Source organism: Galendromus occidentalis, unplaced genomic scaffold (assembly GCF_000255335.2).
Source record: "Galendromus occidentalis unplaced genomic scaffold, Mocc_1.1 scf7180000077404, whole genome shotgun sequence".
NCBI lineage: Eukaryota > Metazoa > Arthropoda > Arachnida > Mesostigmata > Phytoseiidae > Galendromus > Galendromus occidentalis.
The window spans coordinates 137,363-155,473 of record NW_003805392.1 but is presented as its reverse complement, the minus strand read 5'-3'; the positions used below and the strand labels follow the sequence as shown (position 1 = coordinate 155,473).

At 50.2% G+C, this 18,111-nt stretch overlaps 4 protein-coding genes across 4 annotated transcripts; 2 read left to right on the top strand and 2 right to left on the bottom strand.

Annotated features, from left to right (window-relative positions):
- The first annotated feature begins 740 nt into the window (after nucleotides 1-740).
- On the top strand, nucleotides 741-1,555 carry LOC108864155 (insulinoma-associated protein 1-like). The gene is made up of 2 exons (XM_018639197.1): nucleotides 741-1,178; nucleotides 1,271-1,555. Exons 1-2 carry the CDS (start codon nucleotides 741-743, stop codon nucleotides 1,553-1,555), a joined length of 723 nt encoding a protein of 240 aa, XP_018494713.1.
- Nucleotides 1,556-2,872: 1,317 nt separating this feature from the next.
- Nucleotides 2,873-8,437, bottom strand: Nup160 (nuclear pore complex protein Nup160). Its single transcript, XM_003742470.2, has 13 exons — nucleotides 8,356-8,437; nucleotides 7,922-8,087; nucleotides 7,523-7,736; nucleotides 7,251-7,347; nucleotides 6,960-7,131; nucleotides 6,668-6,872; nucleotides 6,389-6,562; nucleotides 6,153-6,303; nucleotides 5,803-6,002; nucleotides 5,444-5,692; nucleotides 4,778-5,359; nucleotides 3,899-4,659; nucleotides 2,873-3,804 (listed from the first exon to the last, which is right to left on the bottom strand). Exons 1-13 carry the CDS (start codon nucleotides 8,435-8,437, stop codon nucleotides 2,991-2,993), a joined length of 3,867 nt encoding a protein of 1,288 aa, XP_003742518.1. The 3' UTR covers nucleotides 2,873-2,990.
- Nucleotides 8,438-9,458: 1,021 nt separating this feature from the next.
- On the top strand, nucleotides 9,459-12,484 carry Trp1 (translocation protein 1). The gene is made up of 4 exons (XM_003742450.2): nucleotides 9,459-9,626; nucleotides 10,441-10,579; nucleotides 10,681-10,854; nucleotides 11,147-12,484. The coding sequence occupies exons 2-4, from the start codon at nucleotides 10,454-10,456 to the stop codon at nucleotides 11,765-11,767; spliced, it is 921 nt and encodes a 306-aa protein (XP_003742498.1). The 5' UTR covers nucleotides 9,459-9,626; nucleotides 10,441-10,453; the 3' UTR covers nucleotides 11,768-12,484.
- Nucleotides 12,485-14,361: 1,877 nt separating this feature from the next.
- Nucleotides 14,362-15,104, bottom strand: LOC100899790 (uncharacterized). Its single transcript, XM_003742469.1, has 3 exons — nucleotides 15,051-15,104; nucleotides 14,691-14,844; nucleotides 14,362-14,573 (listed from the first exon to the last, which is right to left on the bottom strand). The coding sequence occupies exons 1-3, from the start codon at nucleotides 15,102-15,104 to the stop codon at nucleotides 14,362-14,364; spliced, it is 420 nt and encodes a 139-aa protein (XP_003742517.1).
- Between the last annotated feature and the right edge of the window lie 3,007 nt (nucleotides 15,105-18,111).

Sequence of the window (18,111 nt, the reverse complement as noted above, 5' to 3'; positions counted from 1 at the left end):
TCACTCCCGGGACTCTGTCGTCAGATACAGCTCGCGAAAACAATATATTCCCGTTCCGGCGTTCCCGCTTCGATCCAGCGCCGCCTCGTAGCTGGGCCCGAGAAATTTAATCTCGGATTTATCCGAGAGCTCCACCGGAAATATTCAGGAGAAATATTCCTCTTATCTAACGCGTGCACTCTCGCATGGATGAGATGCCCGTGATCGTTGGTTCAGCGTTTTGCCATATGGGCTCGTTTGTCCCAGGAGATTTCGAATCGGCAAGACATCAACGAGTCGTCGATAAAGTCGTCGTCCTGATATCGACCTGAGCGAACCGCATCTCGAGCTTGGCCTTTGGTCATATCGTGCTGGCATGTATTCGCGGGCCGGGGCTCTGTTCAGCGGTAAGTTCACGTGCGAGGAGTCGATGAGTGAGGGAGTGAGTGTCAGAACTCCAGGAGTTTGAGCGGATCACTCCTCAGTCGGAGCGATTCGAGTTCCCTCACCCCACGATTCTCCTCTCCAGCCTAACTGTACCTCACTCATTCAACGAAACTCCAACAGTTGGCTAATCGATCTTGCACAGTCTCGTCCGGGAGACAACGACTGCCTCTGGTCACGTAAGCGCGTATCGTGACATCGGACTAGTGCTGTAATTTGGTTCGAACTCAACTTAGAGTCGATGACATCTCGTGCGGCCGTGTGATTCGGCTTTTCCGGTCGAAGGGACACGGAGCTTCTGGGTCCCCAAACCCAAAATGCCAAACGGATTCCTTCCGAATTCCACGTTGACTCTCAGCATGAGTACGCCGCCCAACCCGAGAAAACGTCTTTTGCGTTGTGCCCTGCTGGATTTCGCCAACGTCGTGGCACTGGAGGCTCCTCTACCACCGTCACCCGTGTCTCCGGGTTCGCCGGTCGAAAGTCCGGTCAACCTTACCATTCCCGCTCCCCCTATCCGTGTCGATCTTCCTTTGACACCGGACTACTACCACGATATGTCTCTACAGAATCCTATCGGGTACAATCCAATTCCGGATTCGTTCTCGATCGCGGGTTCACCGCCGAAGAAACTATGCACCACGAAATTCACTTGCAAACTGTGTAGTCTGAACTTCAGTGATCCATTCTCATTGGCAAGACACGTGTGCGCGGCAATCAGACCCGTCGAATACCGATGCCCCGAATGTGACAAGGTGAGTGTTCATGCTTTCGTCGGCGGAGAGATCCCGCCGACCCGATTCGATATTGTTGTCTTCAGCGAATCTGACATTGCGCTCTCCGATAGGTCTTCAACAACCCTGCCAACTTGGCTTCGCATCGACGGTGGCACAAACCTTCGGCACAACAGCAGTTGAATTGCCCTCACTGCAGCATGGTCTTCCGGAGGAATTCCTTACTTAAGAAGCACGTAGATTCGGAACACACTCACTTGCAGCACCTCCGACACGATCTGCGTGCCACCGCCGGGAGCCAGAGTTCGGGACGACTTCACAGCAATCTCATCCCGCATATAGCGGGTCTGACTCATCATCCAGAATCCCCCTTCATCCCCGTCCCCAGCCTACATTAGCGCTGAGGATCCCTACGGAACATTAGGTTTGGGGGATACGTTGGAGCTCCAGAGGCTGATGAAGAGATTCTTATCAGCGCCTGAATTTCCCCCAATTCAAAGGTTGTATTTCGAAACACAAAGCACCAGATTCTAGTCTTCCAGTATCCGTGACTGTGAAATATGAATGGAATAATTGAATCATTCTATCAAGTGGAGGGCTCTTATGAATCGGCGGAGGTCGAAACACCAAGGATTAATGTTGCGTGTTTCGATGAAGTGTTGAGGGTTCCGCCAAGTTTGCACTCAAGTTAGTCTCGGCTCGAAAATAATCCATAAGTATAATTGTATTAATTAGAAGCGCTCTTTGGGGTTCTGCTTCGCGTTGCGTGAGTTCATCTAGTCTGATTGTGGAAGTACTGTACAAAGCTCGCTCGGAGGAAATGAAGTTACACATCTCGCATACCAGCACCGAAAGTCCCTGAGCATTTTCCGAATCCTCTCTCTGCTTACATCACGGCTCGAAGAGGAAAGAGATTATTTATGGAACCGGGAGCCGAACGATGACCGTGCTTCCGGAGGTTCTTGGCCGAGAGGGAGCTCGAGACGCGGACCGACACGCCTGCATGGGTATCACAAACGATCATCCGGAAAGAGGTGGAATGACGCGCGCCCGTCGGGAGCGCCACCTCTGCGATAGGGAATTAAGAGTTTGAAGCAGAGAAGGGAACGGGACAAAGACACCAATGTGAATAAACTAAGAGTCTTTTCGAACTTGTCAGGAGTGGTATCCATTAAACGAATCTTCATCGACCGCGGAACTCTCTTGTTGTTATTGTTCACGTAAAGGAGCTTCTAATGATCTCGAGCTCGGTCGCATTGGAGCACACATTCATTAGGACTCCATTTACATGCCTTCTGTCAGGGTGACCGACCCAGTTTATAGTTGTTCCGAGCGGACGAATCCTCTCTCCTTCAATCGCTTGAACTTATGATTGTTTCCGAGTACTCTCACGAAACCGCCGTACGGAGCGATTCAGCCAATCGAATTCATCCAGCTGGAGATTCTATACTCGAGGAGCATCCCTCACAACTCACAAGCTCCGGAATCCGGAAACCGGGCCCTAACAAGGGGGACTCGCATCCTCGGATTCCAAGGGAAGTCGATTGAAGCAGGGGGTGCTCGTGAATGTACATCATCACCATTGATGGCTATTTTATCCTATGAGCCCTCAAAAACCTACCTAGATGTTCTTGCTGGGGAAAAAATCGGGAACCAGCGGCTATTCCCATCCCCCCCGCCTCGTGTTGACGGACCCTGGCATATTCAAGACAGAGGGCAGGCATTTTATTCGCATTCGCGAGAGAACGCGGATCGTCGCTGCTCAATTCAGCTCCTTTATTTCTGAGAAAAATAACAATGCAGATGTATTGAAATTATAATTCATCCGACCTGCTATCGGATTTTGGAAACATTCTCAACCTTCTTGAACATCTCATCGAGTTTAGATAATAGCGTATCTCTGAGCTGTGGGGCTCTCTTGCCCTCCGCCTGGTGGAGCTTGTACTGGAGGCCGTCAATGATGTGCATCGGTAACCAGACCGGTTTACCGGTCGCGACAGTGTCTGAGATATTGAACAGTTCCGGGTTCTTACCCAGGTTGGCGTCGATCATCTGACAAGCCAGCTCTGTCGCCTCGATGAGTCTTTCGAACGTTATGTACACTTTAAGCAGCTCCGTGGCGTTGCGTCGTTGGTACTCGACAACGAACCACGCCGGCAGACTGCAGGCCGAAAGCAAGAATACCCTGGCGCACACACGGAAGTATTTCGTTCCTTTACTTTTCAGCAGGAGGTGACGCAGGAAGAACCACGCTGCCTTCGGGATGGAATTGACGAACTCGGTGTTCTCGAGGATCCACTCAGGATTCCTCGGACCGATATCGTTCACGTTTTCGTGCTCCATCGGGGCTCTGCAGCAAGCCAGGGCAACGTGTTCGAGCAGCGAGGCTCTCTCCACGTCAAAGAGCTCGCATAGCTGCACAGCCGTGTCGTACATGGAATGACGGATCAGCAGAGCGACCGTTTCTTCCGGACTGATCGGTGTTGCTAAGTTCTTATCCGCTTCCATGAGTTTCATCCAACTTTGTACCAAGGCGAGCTCTTTCTCGAACGCTGGCAGCTCCAAAACTTCCATGGTGCTCTCGATATCTTCGGTGTCCTCCACTTCCATCGATATGTCCCTCTTCGTCTTCGGTCGGACTATGCCTCTGTAATACGTAAGACCACGCGTCAGATAATCTGACTCAAACGATAAGCATATCAACTCCATTCCCTGGTCTGGGGCGAGTCTAGAGAATTTACCTGTCGTCTAGAAGTTGCAAGCAACTGATCGCGGTGAGGAAGCAGAGTTCTTGTTTCGCCAAGCTTCCGAGTCCTTGAAGTTCCCGACTGAGCCGCAAGCCCTGCTCGAACATGATCGAAGCGGCTTCTCTGAAATCCCGATCCCGGATGTGGCAGCAATACAACAGATCGTAGAGCGACGTTTCAGCGTTCAAGTCGCTGGAACGAGCCCGATGGGTCATGATGTGTAAGAGCTCCGGTCGAAGGTTCCTCTCCGCGAACTCGACGAGGACAGAGTGTTGTTTTGTCTCCAACGAGGAGCTCACTAACTCTCGTAAGCAGCCTCGCTGCATTTCCTGATCGGCAACGCAGGACAGGGCTTGGCATGCCTTCTGTATCCTCCCTTGCAGCAGCTCGTGGCGGAACATGAGGCAGTGCAGTTCGATGGTATAGGGGCATGGAGGGTCAGTTGCCAGGGCGGCCTCGGCGACTCGGATAATCTGGTCGGTGCAGCCCATGCTTTCGAGCACACTGATGATCTTCTGGTAATAGGTTATGCTCACTAGTTCCGAGTCTTTCTGCCCGATTTCCTCGACGACGAAAGGATCCACTATAGCTTCGTCGTGGAATTCGATGAACACATCGCAGGCTCGGTCGATTTCTCCGCATTTGAGCAGAGCGTGCGCCAGAATGAAATTCTTCAACCCTCTCCGAGCGGTGTCCCACTCGAGGAGTCGAAGCAGCTCTTGCAGTTGGCTGTATTGTTGCTTCTGCATGAGCACCTGGAATAAGCGGGGGAAAAACACGCTCATGAGAACCGACGGCGCATCCGCCCCAAATCTGCACCATTTGAGCAGTCGATTCGTCAGCCGAAAGGGAAAAGTCTCTTCGCGCACAAACCTGCAGCAGTTGATAGCTGCTTTCCGGGGACGGACTGAGGAGACAGCAGTTGTATCGAGTGATTTCGAACAGCAGCGAAAAGAAGTCCCTGTGAGGTCCCAGCTTCTTCTGAGCCAGCAGCGACGCCGTATTATCATTGGCGAGGAAAAGCTCCATGACGGTTTGCGCTGACGCTCTGAGCGATCCTCCGATCGAAAGGCTATTGAGTCGGCCGCTGAAGCTATCGGAATTATCTGTCTCCATCTCGCAGGCCCACAGTATGAGGAAATAACATCGCAGAGTGTAGATCGTGGAGTTGAGGAGCTCCGTTTTGATGCTATGTGAACTGCTCGGGGGAATGCCGATTTTGTCGTGGTTGAGAACCAGGAGTGCTTCAAAAACAACTAGTCGCCGACAGAGATCGTACATCAGGCTGGCTCTCTGGTAGATGTTCTGCGCTAAGAGCGTGATACCGAGCGGTCCAGAGAAAGTGTCGGCCTGGACGTCGCTTGGACTGTCCGGTGGATAGCTGACCTCGCTGTCGATCAGTACAATCAAGCGGGACAAACTTTCTGACCAAGCTTTACCGATCGTTTTAGCAATCTGGAATTGGAATGAAATCAGTCATGACTCGGAGTAATGATTCATGGAAAGAAATTTTAGATGGGAAACAGGATCGCAACTCACATTTATGAAGGGGCCGCTGAATTCGGGCTTGGCGTTGATCACGGCGGCTAATTGCCAAACGGTGCTATCCAGCGAGTTATTATTAAAAACGTCTATAGACAAACTATCTAAGGCCTCATCGTCGAGGTGATTATTTACAAGTCGGAGACAATCTACAAATTGTTCGATGCCCCCGTTCTGAAAAGAACTTTCGAGGCTGTTCGACAATAAAACTCGTTCGGCTTCGTCACACTCCTGGATGATACCGATCTGAGGGGAAGGGTATTCTCGAGTTACAGACCGCGGGAGCAGTGAAGGATCAGAATCGTAAGTAGTGTTCGATTCTGGATGAGAACGCGGAACATGAGCGAACTACGAACCTGTTCAGCTTTGATGACCGCAACCAAGTAGTCACTGAGAATGAAACCCAACGGTTTGATTCCATCCGTGTGGTATTGGATGCAGTACGAGACGAATTTTTCGTAGGCGTCCACTTGAGCTTCCTCTTCGTCCATGCCCAAGTCAAGACGTTTTTCGATGGCAAGACGAATAAGTTCCAAAATTTCCTCTCGTAGGGATCCTGCATCAAAATCTTATTTAGCCGAGGTCGAGCGAGCTCATAGCGTCAGAATCTATCTGATGAGCGATCGGGTGACGCGGAACAAATTCAAGTGGAGGAGTCGAATGATTCGACTCCTGAATGCGAATTTCTTAGAGGTGCTTTTCTCACCACGGTGAGCTGGTAGTTTATCCGCGAACTCCGTCCTACGGAAAATAGTCACAGTCTTGGCAAGAGCATTCGGCGTGAAACAGTCCCCTCGGAAGATTCTGTCTAAATACGTTTCACTCAGAGTCCCGTCCATCAGATGAGTCTTCCGCTCCTGCAAGGAAAAGACGATGGGAAACTCCGGACGAAAACTCGAAGCATCAGCGAAATGAGCGAAGGACGCGGCGGTAATTACTCACGGAATTTATAGGATCAGCCCAATGCACGGCATTCCACTGTAGGGTGTCGGACTCCGAGAAATCGGTAGAAGCCATCACGGGTTCCCCTTGAGTATTCAGGTACAGGACCCACAAATGCGACGAATCGGCAGCGAAATCCACTACGTTAGCCTCCGGGAACGGCGCGGACATCAGCTTCGGGGACGGGAAGAGAAATTAGAGGGGCTCGTTCCAATCCTCTGATTATTCTGCTTCCAGCCTTCTCCCACGTTCACTCGGAAGAGTCCGTGCAAAACCCACCGATTTGAAAGTGCATCCGACGCCAATTTGAGGTTTGAGGATCGCGAAGCATCCATGAGAATGCACCAGGAGGAGATTCATGTTGATGACTCGTTTCATTTGAGGCGCTCCACCGCCTTCCACGAAACCGGCTTCCGGCCCCATGAGATCCGCGAGGCTCTCGTTGGCTACCAGTTCGTCGCGGATCACGGACCAGACGCAGAGCCTGTGAGCGGGGAAAATAAATATCAACGACAAGCTCGAGGAGAGATAGCGTCGTAGTCGTAGAGACGAGTCTCTCTAAAGACGTCACCTCTGGTCGTTGCATATGGCGACCACGAAGAAATCGTTGTCGTGTTCGAGGCATGCGACCGCAGCGGGCGTCTCGTCGCAACCTTCCCGCGGCCTGATCACGTTTGGCAACATGCCCGTCAGGCGTTTCTTGATCGTTCGAGTTCTCTGCAGTTCTTTAGTCTGCACCTCTCCTGCATGAGCAAAATACATTTTTGAGAAGAAGCAAATACATATTTACGAAGACGAAAGCGAATGCACGAGAGGAAGAGCGGAAGAATGTACGGAATGAGGGGAAACGAAGACGCAGTACCTGAAGCGTAGAACGTGATAAGTTGGAGAGACGTTGCCGTACCAAGCACAAACATCGCATCATTGGATGCTGTGAGGTAGTTACTGCACATTGTGATCTGAAAAGACGTAGCGCTTCACCTTAACGAGCTTTCCTGTCTCCCGAATCGCGACAGAAATTCCCTCCGTCAAAGACGCGACAAGAGTTGAACACCAGACTGAGATATCTCCAGAATAATGTCCGATCGCTCGGTCGGAACTTATATGTCGTAGAAACGATCCTTGTCGACTCACCTGCCCGGAGATGGACGGTCGATGGAAATCCTGCAGCATGGAGGCCGTGAAGTCTGCGAAAATACTTCGATTCTTGTCTAGGAGCGACGGATGGGGGAACGCGATCCGGTGGATCGAACCCACCGAGCAGAGCAACAGAACCACGCATCGTCCGGATTCGAACAGGGAGACCGAGTCCCCCAATATAGGTGTACTGACAAAGCGTATCCGTATCCTTGCGAGGAAACGAAACTCGTTTACAACGTGTATTTTTTTCTGTCCCGAAAAAATCGATTATCACCCTATCAATCCCAGACATCGCTCCGGCTTGCTCGGGAACAATCGCATGAGGGTTGGAGGACGTCGGGAGCTCGAGACTTCTACCCGATGAATGTACCGAGGAACACCGCAAGTACATACCGGTAGCCCTGGAGTTTTGAGTCGAGGCTCTCCTCGACTAGCTCGATGGCGCCTTGCTGTGTCCTCCAATGGATGAATCTCGACGAGAAGGGGGCTTGGAAAACGAGTCCACCTGCTTTCTCGGGAACCGACACGACCTCCAAACTGGCTTGGCCGATGCCCGTGTCTGCAATTTGATTGAACGGATTTTGCCGGGACTGATGAATCTAACGAACGGGGGAATGTACACATGACGTGTCGCAGCGCAGGGAATTAGTTCGTTTGAAAAATCGAGCTCCAACGTTTCTCAGCTGCGTAGTCCGTAATCCGCTCGAAGCTCTCGAGTCATCGAACGCCCCTCAGAGAGAAAGTCGGGTGAGCCATATCGAACCTCGAGTATCCTTCTAAAGTTTCCCAGGCTATCAAAACCCAAAAGAAAAGCAGGGCCAACTTACGAATTTTAAATTCCCGACATTTGGAGGAATGCTTTTGAATCACAGGCAGTTCGCGATAACCGACTAATCCACAGGGCTCCATTCTTCCCGTGGAACGCGAACTCTTTTATTTATTTCGGACGCTTCAGACTAATGTTTTTCCTCCGAGCGAGTCACTCTGATGAAGAAATTCTAACTTGCGCTCACACTACCGGCGACAGGCATGAGCGGCGGCGCGGTGTTTTAGATGTGTTTTCGTTCGCAGCATGGGTCAAAATGGCGCCAAAACACGACATTGGGGCGGCGATTTCGAATATCCTACCAACAAGTGTCTGGAAGTTCGGAGTTCTGGAAGTCGGTGCCCGGCAGTCGCGTTTCGGAAGAGAACCGCCCGGCCCCGTAGCAGGACGCCGTTATGTGGCTCTTCTTATCGATGAACTTCATTCATATGTCGAATCAAGCGTCCAGTCGAGGTAAACGATTCAGAATTCATTGATGGAGCTCTGGAATCGACATCTGAAACTATTATCATGTCTGCGAGAATTGGGCGGGATGAATTTTCATCCGGTGTGAAGGCAATTATCTGGCTGAGCTGGCCGAAAGATCTGCGAAGTCCACCCAAACACCGATTCTCGGCGCGGATGGGAGTGGTGAGTTCTGCTCCTGTCGAGTAGTCGGCGGAGAATGGGGTCTCATCGAAAAATCTGGAGACTAGAAAGACCCGATCTAGGAGCCAAATTGGTTAAAATCTCGGGGGTCGACTCGAGTGTAGAGGCGGCGGGGTTCGATCACCCCCTCCCCCCGCGATCCCCGCCAGATAATAATAATTTTCATTAGGAGGCAAAATCATCGCCCCCAGCTCGCTTGTTCTGTCTTCGCCATCTACTCCAGCGAAGCTCAGGAGACAATCCCCGGATTCAATCAGAACTCAGAGATATTGAAGATTGATCTGACCGGTGCATCCGTCGACGGTAGCCGACAGTGGTTTGGCTGAGTGCAGAGATGGGGAAGGTGGCTCCGCGGGCTTTCAAGCCGACTCTCTCATCAGCTCCGGCTGCTCACCCGTCAGCTCTGACGGGCATATAGACCCAAGCCACATCATTTCATCTTGTCAGTGCGTGTTGCTGGTGTGCTGTGTTGTTACACTTCGGCTGCTTGGTGATTACTTGACGGTGGTGCTAGTGCTGTTCTCGCGGAGTGAAGAACGACTGAAGCATCCCGCTTGTCGCGGCTGCTTTTTCGCTGGGAATTGATCTCTTACATCGTAGCTTCCGCCTAATACCGTCGACCTGGTGAGTGCGATCTCGGGAAATTGTTTGTTGAGAGCGAATTACGTCGAGACGAGCCTCCTGGTGTTACACATATGTCTTCGTTCGCCATGGAGGCCCGTCAGATTCCGGACCTCAATCGGAATGAGGTCATGAAGTTCCTGCTCGGATGAGGAAATCGCGGCCAACAGGATCCATTCGTCGCGTCATAGTCTGTTCATTACGCTGGAAGAGTGCGTATCGAGAAGCGATTCGGGTCCGGATACTGCGTAAATTTCGAGTGATCGGCTGAGCGACGTCTCTCACAGCAGCTGTTCGCGTGGAAGTGGTTCTCCGGTGGTAGAAACCAAACTGTCATCGCCCGGCTTAATGATGATTGCGGAAATAGGAATATTTCGGTGGAAAAGTTTCTTATGGCCTCGATGAGCCTTGAATGTTGGGATATCGAATTACGAGATCCGAACCGCTTACGTACAGACGTTTCAAATCAGAAATCTCCCGGGTCTGCGAGCTATTGTGGAGAGTGGGGGAGATATTGGTGAATTCCCTCGATCGGAGCTGCGTCCATCCGTTCGCAGGTACGAGTGGTCGAGAGAGATCGATCGTACGAGCGGACGTCCAGCCGAGCGACTACTCCGAAAAATTTCGTGCCTTTCCTGAGTACGACTGATCAGCAGAGAGGAGTGACAGACAATTCTCTTCGTCTACTTTCTCCGAGTGTCATCCAAGTTTTGATTGTGATTTGTCCAGAAATAATATTAAGATGGGCAAATGCTTAAGTAGAGATAATCGAACCCATTCTCATGTTAGAACACTCATCCAATCATGATCGAATTAGTTTTCAGTGAGATATGGCGAAGAAAAGAGATGTGGCGGAACCTCCCGCAAAGCCCGAGGTCCCCAAAAAGCTCTATGACGTGGCGAAGTTCCTGAAAAGCAAGCTCCCGGAAAAGAGCACGTCGCTCTTGGGTCATAAGGTTGGTACGGAGGACACGAAATACACCTATATATGTACTCATGTGAAGAAGCATCCCGAAAACGAGGCTACATGACGACCGTTAACGATTGTTCCTTCCAGGTTAATTACTTTATCGGTCGGAAAGCGATCGACGCGCTTATGGAGTCGAACTTGAAAGAAAAGCTGGAGATTTCGACTAGAAATCAGGCCGCTTACCTCATGGAAGAGCTTTTGGCATACAAGTTCTTCCACCGTGCACGGAAAATCGCGATGGAAGTCAAGTCTAAGAAGAAGGTACGCGGTTTCTCTTGATGAATAAATAATTTCGTACAGATTTTATGAGATGAACTTCGATTCTCCCGTAAATGTATCTGCGAAATATTGGGAAGTCCGCGAGGATTATACCTTTCGGAGACTCATCTGCTGATCGAGCCTTGATTTCGGTGAATGCGGCCCCGGGATTTCTCTTGTCTCGTGCAAGTACCAGCCGAAAGCAGATTGAGAAACGAAATCAAGTGTCTTGGGGCAAGCACTTCGGTCTGACCGTGGTCTGAGCCTCTCACTCATTCTCGCTTCTCTTCCATAGGATCAAGAGATCGCTGAACAAGAGGACACCGAGTCGAATGTCACCCCCAAGGCTACGCCTCGTGCAGAGAAAGGGAAGAAGAAGTTCAAGTTGGACATGCATCACGAACAGATTTTCGTTGACGCTAATGAGCCTTACGTCTGGTTGTACGACCCGATCCCGTTGAAAACGTGGGTGCTCGGCAGCTTGTTCGTGGTTGCCGCCATCGCCATCTGCATGTTCCCCTTGTGGCCACGTCGCATGCGTGACGGTGTCTACTATCTCAGCGTTGCCGCGGCGGGCTTCTTGGGCGTGATTCTCTCGCTAGCAGTCGTCCGACAGATCCTGTTCATCTTGATATTCGTGGTATCCCTCGGCAAGCACAGACTATGGATTCTGCCGAATCTGACGGAGGATTGTGGTTTCTTCGAGAGTTTCGTACCTTTATACAGTTACGAGTTCTGTGGCGACGGCATTCAGGCATCGAAGAGCGATGCCAAAAATTCAGGCTCAAAGAAAAAATCCAAGGATCAAAGTACAAAACCCAAAGCCTCGGCATCCTCGTCGAAAGAGGAAAAAACCGGATCCGAAGAGAGTGAGTTCGAAATACTGGATGCAGGTGAAGTGAAGAAGGATCAATGAGGCGCCGCGCGACGCACCCAGGTGGTGAAGTTCGTTGTTCTCGAATCTCGCTGTGAATCGTCTCTCCGACGTTTGCAGCAGTCAGAAAGTTCTCGAGAGTATTTTTCTAAGGATAACATGATTAACGGCGATTCTAAAGCTTCTAGAGAAATTCCATCTTCTCAGGTGGGGGATTGATGGATCGAGGGATTGTTTCATCGATCCATCCTACCACGGAGGGATCGACCGTCCGATCGCGTTCCTATCCATGATCCTTGTTACTTTCGCCGTTGAATAAAGTTCACGAACCATGCGATGTCAATGCATTGGTCTCTGTCATTTGTACGAGTCGACCATCGACTCATCAACAGCGATCAGCTACTGTACGACAACACCGGTAGAAAGGCTTATACCCTCATGTCGAAGTATCGCCCTTGATATCAGCCGACCACGGTGGACAGGGAATTCGACAAGAAAAACAGCAGAGTCGTCGGGAAAGCATCATGTGGATATCTGTTATCGTCTTGTGGGGTGGAGCCCTTCAGTTAGGAACTTGTATCATAATGTCCGCGAGCACCGGCCTACGATCTTTCGACTAAGGGAACGATTCCATCATGCGAAGTCCACGAGCTTTGGATCCGAACACAAGGGTGGGAGACGTTGTGAATTTAGTGCGAATCATGAGCATTATATACATCATGTTGCTAAAAAGAGAATAAACTCACATATAAAACGAGGGAATCAGGAATTTCATTTCCGTGAAGTGGAACGTGTGCGCTTTATCGCTGTCTAACGACAACCCTCTAGCTCTAGTCTACCTCACGATGAATCCCCCTGTCGCCGACACTAGCGGACCATGTGCCGTTTCAATTCGTTTATCGACTCCTCTGCGTTGCTTCGAATGGACTCCGGGCCAAGCCCAGCCGAATGATCACGTTTTTCGCCGATTTTCGGGAAAACTCTCGAAAAGGACCTCGAAGCGAAGCAGAAGAAAGGGATATGCGCCTCGCCAGAGAGATGAAGCTCTCACGAGCATTGGGGAGGGAATGCTTACGGGGCCCCCCACAATCAGGCTCTAGGGAACTGGGTAAAATCGATCCAGCGAGATTCTCGCCATTCCTCGATCACCGTTTATATATCCTTGATTGGAGCAATATGAATAAAATCTTCCTGGATCGCGTCGAGCGTCCGTACGATACTCGTTGTCAGTCTCCTTGTGATAGATTCCCGGCGTCAAGGAACAGCGGAATATCCTCCGCATCGGGACATCCATTCGATCCTACGAACGAAAAGGTGACAATGCATGACTGCTGCTTTATTTGCTGAGCTGAGCATCGGAGTTCTCTCAAAAGTCGTAATTTTCCTGGGACAAGAGAGTCAATCCAATGGGATGGTTTCGGAGACCATCAGACGCGCAGCTGATCCCACCTCCGAGACGGATTAGAACAGTCATCCTCGTATATATGTGTCTCTTGTCCGACACGCCAGAGGCTCCACTATCGAACGCGATCTCAAACCACCCCTTGAACACGAGAGAAGGAAGTTTCTGCCAAGGGTTGTTGCGCTCAGTCTGGTAATTCGGGGTGAAGCTCCTCGGACAAGTACTCGTGGACTATACGTCGGAAGAGAAGGTAGGTTGTCCCTCTAGGCGTCGACCCGCGACTTCCTCCGGTCGGCCAATCTGAGTGGACTGAGATGAGGAGGGCTAGGCAAACTCATAACGAGAGAGAGCTGCACGGAAATCGGGATAGGAACATAACGGGCACTGACGGTGTGCTCGGGAGGCAGAATTCAAGCCTGTGTGCGGACATCTCCTGATTCTCAAGCCGACGCGATCGCTTGGGGCCGAAGCCATGCTACTTCTGCAGACACGCTCCTCCTTCCTGGTCAATATCTGTCCGCCTCAAGTCGGAAGTCACGTCATCATCTCATCACTAACCACCTATTAAAGACTCAGTCGCGCCTGCTGGACTCATGAGATCCGTCGCGCCCGTGATCCGTCGAGAGGATTGAGGAAAATATTAGATCCATGAGAAAAATGTCGGTATAAACCGCTCTGAATAAGACTTGCCGAGTATTTCCTGATGGAGAGATCATTCTTCGACGAGCTGTATGTTCATACGAATAGACTGAGGGGCGCAGTCTTCCCCGGTCCGAGCCCCGTCGTTAAGACACTCATCGGCCTCATATGCTAGGTCCTTGGGCCGCTCGATATCCCGCTGTGATCGTTGTCATCATTCATGGCAAGGTCACGAAGTCTGCATTACGCGTATCCCCGATAATGAGGATCCTCATGGAAGCTGCGTCGCGCATCAGAAAATGATGACCCAACGCCACCTATCGAAGTGGAATCCGATTCGCTCGAGTTTCTGAATCGGGCAATCATTGTTCCGGACCCAGGTGATAATTTCGAGAATGAGTTTTGTACTTTTTCTTGCACACATTCCGCTCGATGAGCTAACATAATCGGGGTGAATCGGGCAATTTATTAGCTCCTTTTCAGATCTTTGCTTTCATTTTAGTAGGTGGTACGAGCATTTTAGAATCGCCTCATCTAAATATACAGTCTCATCGTTTGCGAAGGATCAGTTGATCTCTCGATCCCTTGCCGGGTCTCAAAATCCAATTCGGAGGGAATCCGCTCTTTGCGCATCTTGATCTGAGAGGAAGTACTCCTCTTCCCGTCCGATCCTGTCATTCAAATCGAAGAACATCGCTGCTAGGGAGCAAGGCACCGCTTGCTCTGGATGGGCGCAGGTTAGAGTTGATTGGTCGAAAACAGTCTGGTTCCCACAGAAGAACATGAAATGCTGGATGTCTTGTTGTCCTGGGGAAATGCGAGTACGAATCTCAGTCCCTACGTCGATGAGTCTGTGTATTGAAATCTTCCGAAAATCTGAGCCGAGATATCCATGAGCTCGAAATCAAGTTTGGGGTTCCCCACCTTTAGATGATTCGACCGGGTGGCAAACATGGAATACTTTGCAATCGTTATCCACATCCGCGAAATATCCAGCTCGAGGCGGGCATTTGAATGTTGATCTCACTTCACCCACAACGTCTTCAACTCCGGCGGGGAAACCCGCGACCGAGTCAACCTAGAAGAACAGTGCCGCATTGGAAGAGGGTCTGAGGCATCTCTCTGGCGAGGCCATAGACGATTCTCGTGTTGAAGGGGAGCGCGCTTCTCCAAGAGACCTTCTTCTTCTCGACCTCAGCGAACTTCTCGGAAGCACCGACGAGAATCCTGACTGGACATCGAGGCGTCGGTGCCTTCCCTCAGTTAATATTTCTGAACTCTCACCTTCCTCACGATCGACAAGACCAACACTATGAGCACTGAAATCCCAGCGTACATGATCTCAGACAGTTGCTACCACAAGATGCACACAAAATGTAGATCTAAACGTGATAATTGCCGTTCGTGTGGAGCCACTTTATATCAGTGAGAGAGGTTCTTTGCTCCATTGCAGATCTGAAGCAGCGGTGGGTGTACTGGGGAAGAGTCAGTGTTTCATTCTTGTGGACTTTCACCTTGTGGCCTGAGAATACGACCGTTTCCTGTGACGAAGAATCAACATGCTCGCTCTCCTTATATCCTGCATGTTTGCTTTGAACGACGGAATTTTAGCCCATGATGTCCACGATGCCAATGGCCACCGGGCGGCTCAGATAATAAAAATTTATCATGCTGTTGGCTGTGAATTTTGCGCAGCTCCTTTGGGCCGTATCATCGGCGCTTCGCGGCCTCAATTTCCTTGGAGGATCGAGAGAGGGTACCGCGTGATTTCGCGGGAAAATCGCAAGCTCTGAATGATTTCCAGCCCCTGTTGCTCTATTGTCGTTCTCTGCATTCGAAGTAGTGTCCCCGCGCGAGCACTTGATGGCATCACAATCATTGGATATCTGATGAGAGGTTTGTGATGTTCCGATCTCATGAGAGCAAGGAGAACATCGCGAGCTCGGAGAGGGAAAAAACTGTCAAGGCATGCCGACGGCCCAGGTCGGGAACCAAGGAAGCCGATCTCTTCTGGGGCAGTGGGTGTATCTCTCGGGAGGCCATAGAGCCAGAGGCGTCAGAGTCGAAAGCCCGGCGGGCCACGAACAAGCTCTGGAGGAGCCTGGGGGTTACATCTGGACTCCAGTCGAAAAGTTGAACGAGAATACATCAGCCATCCTCCTTCCGCAGTATTTAGTCGAGTCACACAGGTATTCCTTAACACCTTCAACTGTCTCGCCCTATCGGCATTGTGAGAAGATATACAGATATGGTGCCATGAAATCGCTCAGGAACAGTCACGAGGAACGTCTTTGACACCCCGGCCTCGGATTATTCCTCTATGAATTCAAGAGAATCGAAAATGTTGTCCATTCAAATACAAACCATTTCCATCTCCTTAGCTCATTTCTACTTTTTCCCGCTTAGTCAAGAAGAAAGAGCAGAATAAATCTCCAACGAAAAATCAAATATTTGCATCTTCACAGAAGGCAGATAGACGACGCTAAAAATACTGAAGAATCGATGAGCGAATCACGAATCCGTCGGTTGCCCGATTCCCGATAATGAAGCCATCGACTTACCTAGTTTCTGATCAATGTCTACAAGCAAAGTCATGAGTCATTCGCCGTAAAGGAATCGGCATGCTTTGCAAAAGAAGCTGCGCGAAAATTGATGCTCCCCAAACTAGATCGCAAGGACAAACGACTCACGACTCCCAAGGCTTCCCTGAAATATGAGAGGGGTTTTGACAAAAGATTGGTCCGCGGGGCATTCGTCCATCCGGGCCTCGCAGTCGGAGGTTTCGGAATTCAGCAGCTTCCTGATGGATTTACGGTATCAATGGAGCCTGAGACAGAGAGAATCGTTTTCGGGGCTTTCAATTGGAAAGCAACAGGCCACCCACAGTTTTCTAAGCTGGTCCCTTGCAAACCTCCTCCATGGCACAGCTTCACCTTCAACCCGTGTATCACACAATAAGTGATGTTCCAGTCCAGATGCCGTTTTTCTGACGAAGCCACTATAGGAAGGAGCGGCAAGTGATCGACGCCTTAACCCCGCTAAAGGCTTCGACTTATTTACAGGTTCGCTTGGAAGCTCATCTCGGTGGATATGTGCAGGTGGAGCAATACCTCGACGTTGATTGAAGGCTCGCGCCTTCTGCGGGCTGTGGACTTGAATGGATCACTTCGAACTTTATTCGACCCCGTGATCGCATTCTGACGGAGCTTGCGGGGCTACTCACCATCATTCAGCGCATGCCTGCCGAAAAAATCTTGATAGTTGTTTTAATTCCACAGCGTAGCCCGCTGAATGGTCGGCCCACGATTTGCCGTATTCTATTCTACGAGTTCTGCGACGGCCCCATACATAGCGAGAGCCGATAGAATTTAATCAGTAGAGGTCAGTACACTAATTCCATGTCTGGAGAGCGATGGCTCGTAAATTCCCTAACGAAGATGTGGGAATCGGGAGCTCTTCGTTTACGGCATTTCTCAGAGGTTCGCCTGCGGGATAATTATTGTTTCAATCCGTCTTTTGGGGTCGAAACTCGGTGCTCGTTCGCTACCAACATATGAACAGATCGCTTCGCGACGAAGTACCCGGATGAGAGGACGGAAATGGGACATGCAGTGCCTCCCTTTTTTTCTTCGAAATATTCGATTTTTATTTCCGATGTCAATCGTTCTCGATAAATAGTAAGTGGTTTGTATCAGATCGGATTTATTAGTGCACAAATTTTCCGCCTGCCTCTCCTTATTCAGCCTCAAAATCTCCGACCTCATTGTTTTACACTCATCAGTTGTATTGGACACATCTGCTTCACTGAGTATATATTATCGTCGACCTCAATTGTCGAAGCAATTACGGCATTTCTATCTCGACTCCATCAATAGTGATAATAATCGTCATAATCCTGACAATAGTATCAATAGCAATATCATTACTATCGTCGTCATCAAAACCAATGATCGAGAGAATCATAATCTTCAGAATGACCACCGAACTCGAGCAAGACTAAGGAATAAATAGTCGAGACATTTTTCTCAGTCCTCAAAGATCGTTGAATACGAAAGAAAGCCATGAGACATCTTCAACCCATGTATATGAACTCTGGAAAGCTACGGCAATTGTCGGAAGTAGCTTTGAAAGGCACCTCAGGTTGTCGAATACGTACGATTGTTAGTTGAACGGATTGATTCCAACATCACGATCACCGTTCTAGCAAATTCGCTGATTTTTCTCGTGAAGTCGTTCCCGTCCAGGTTTCCCAAATTGAGATTCGATGCTGATTTCCTCGCAGATTTACTGCTCATGAGTGTGGCATGTGACCAATTCCCCATCCGCTATCCGTGAAATTTCATGA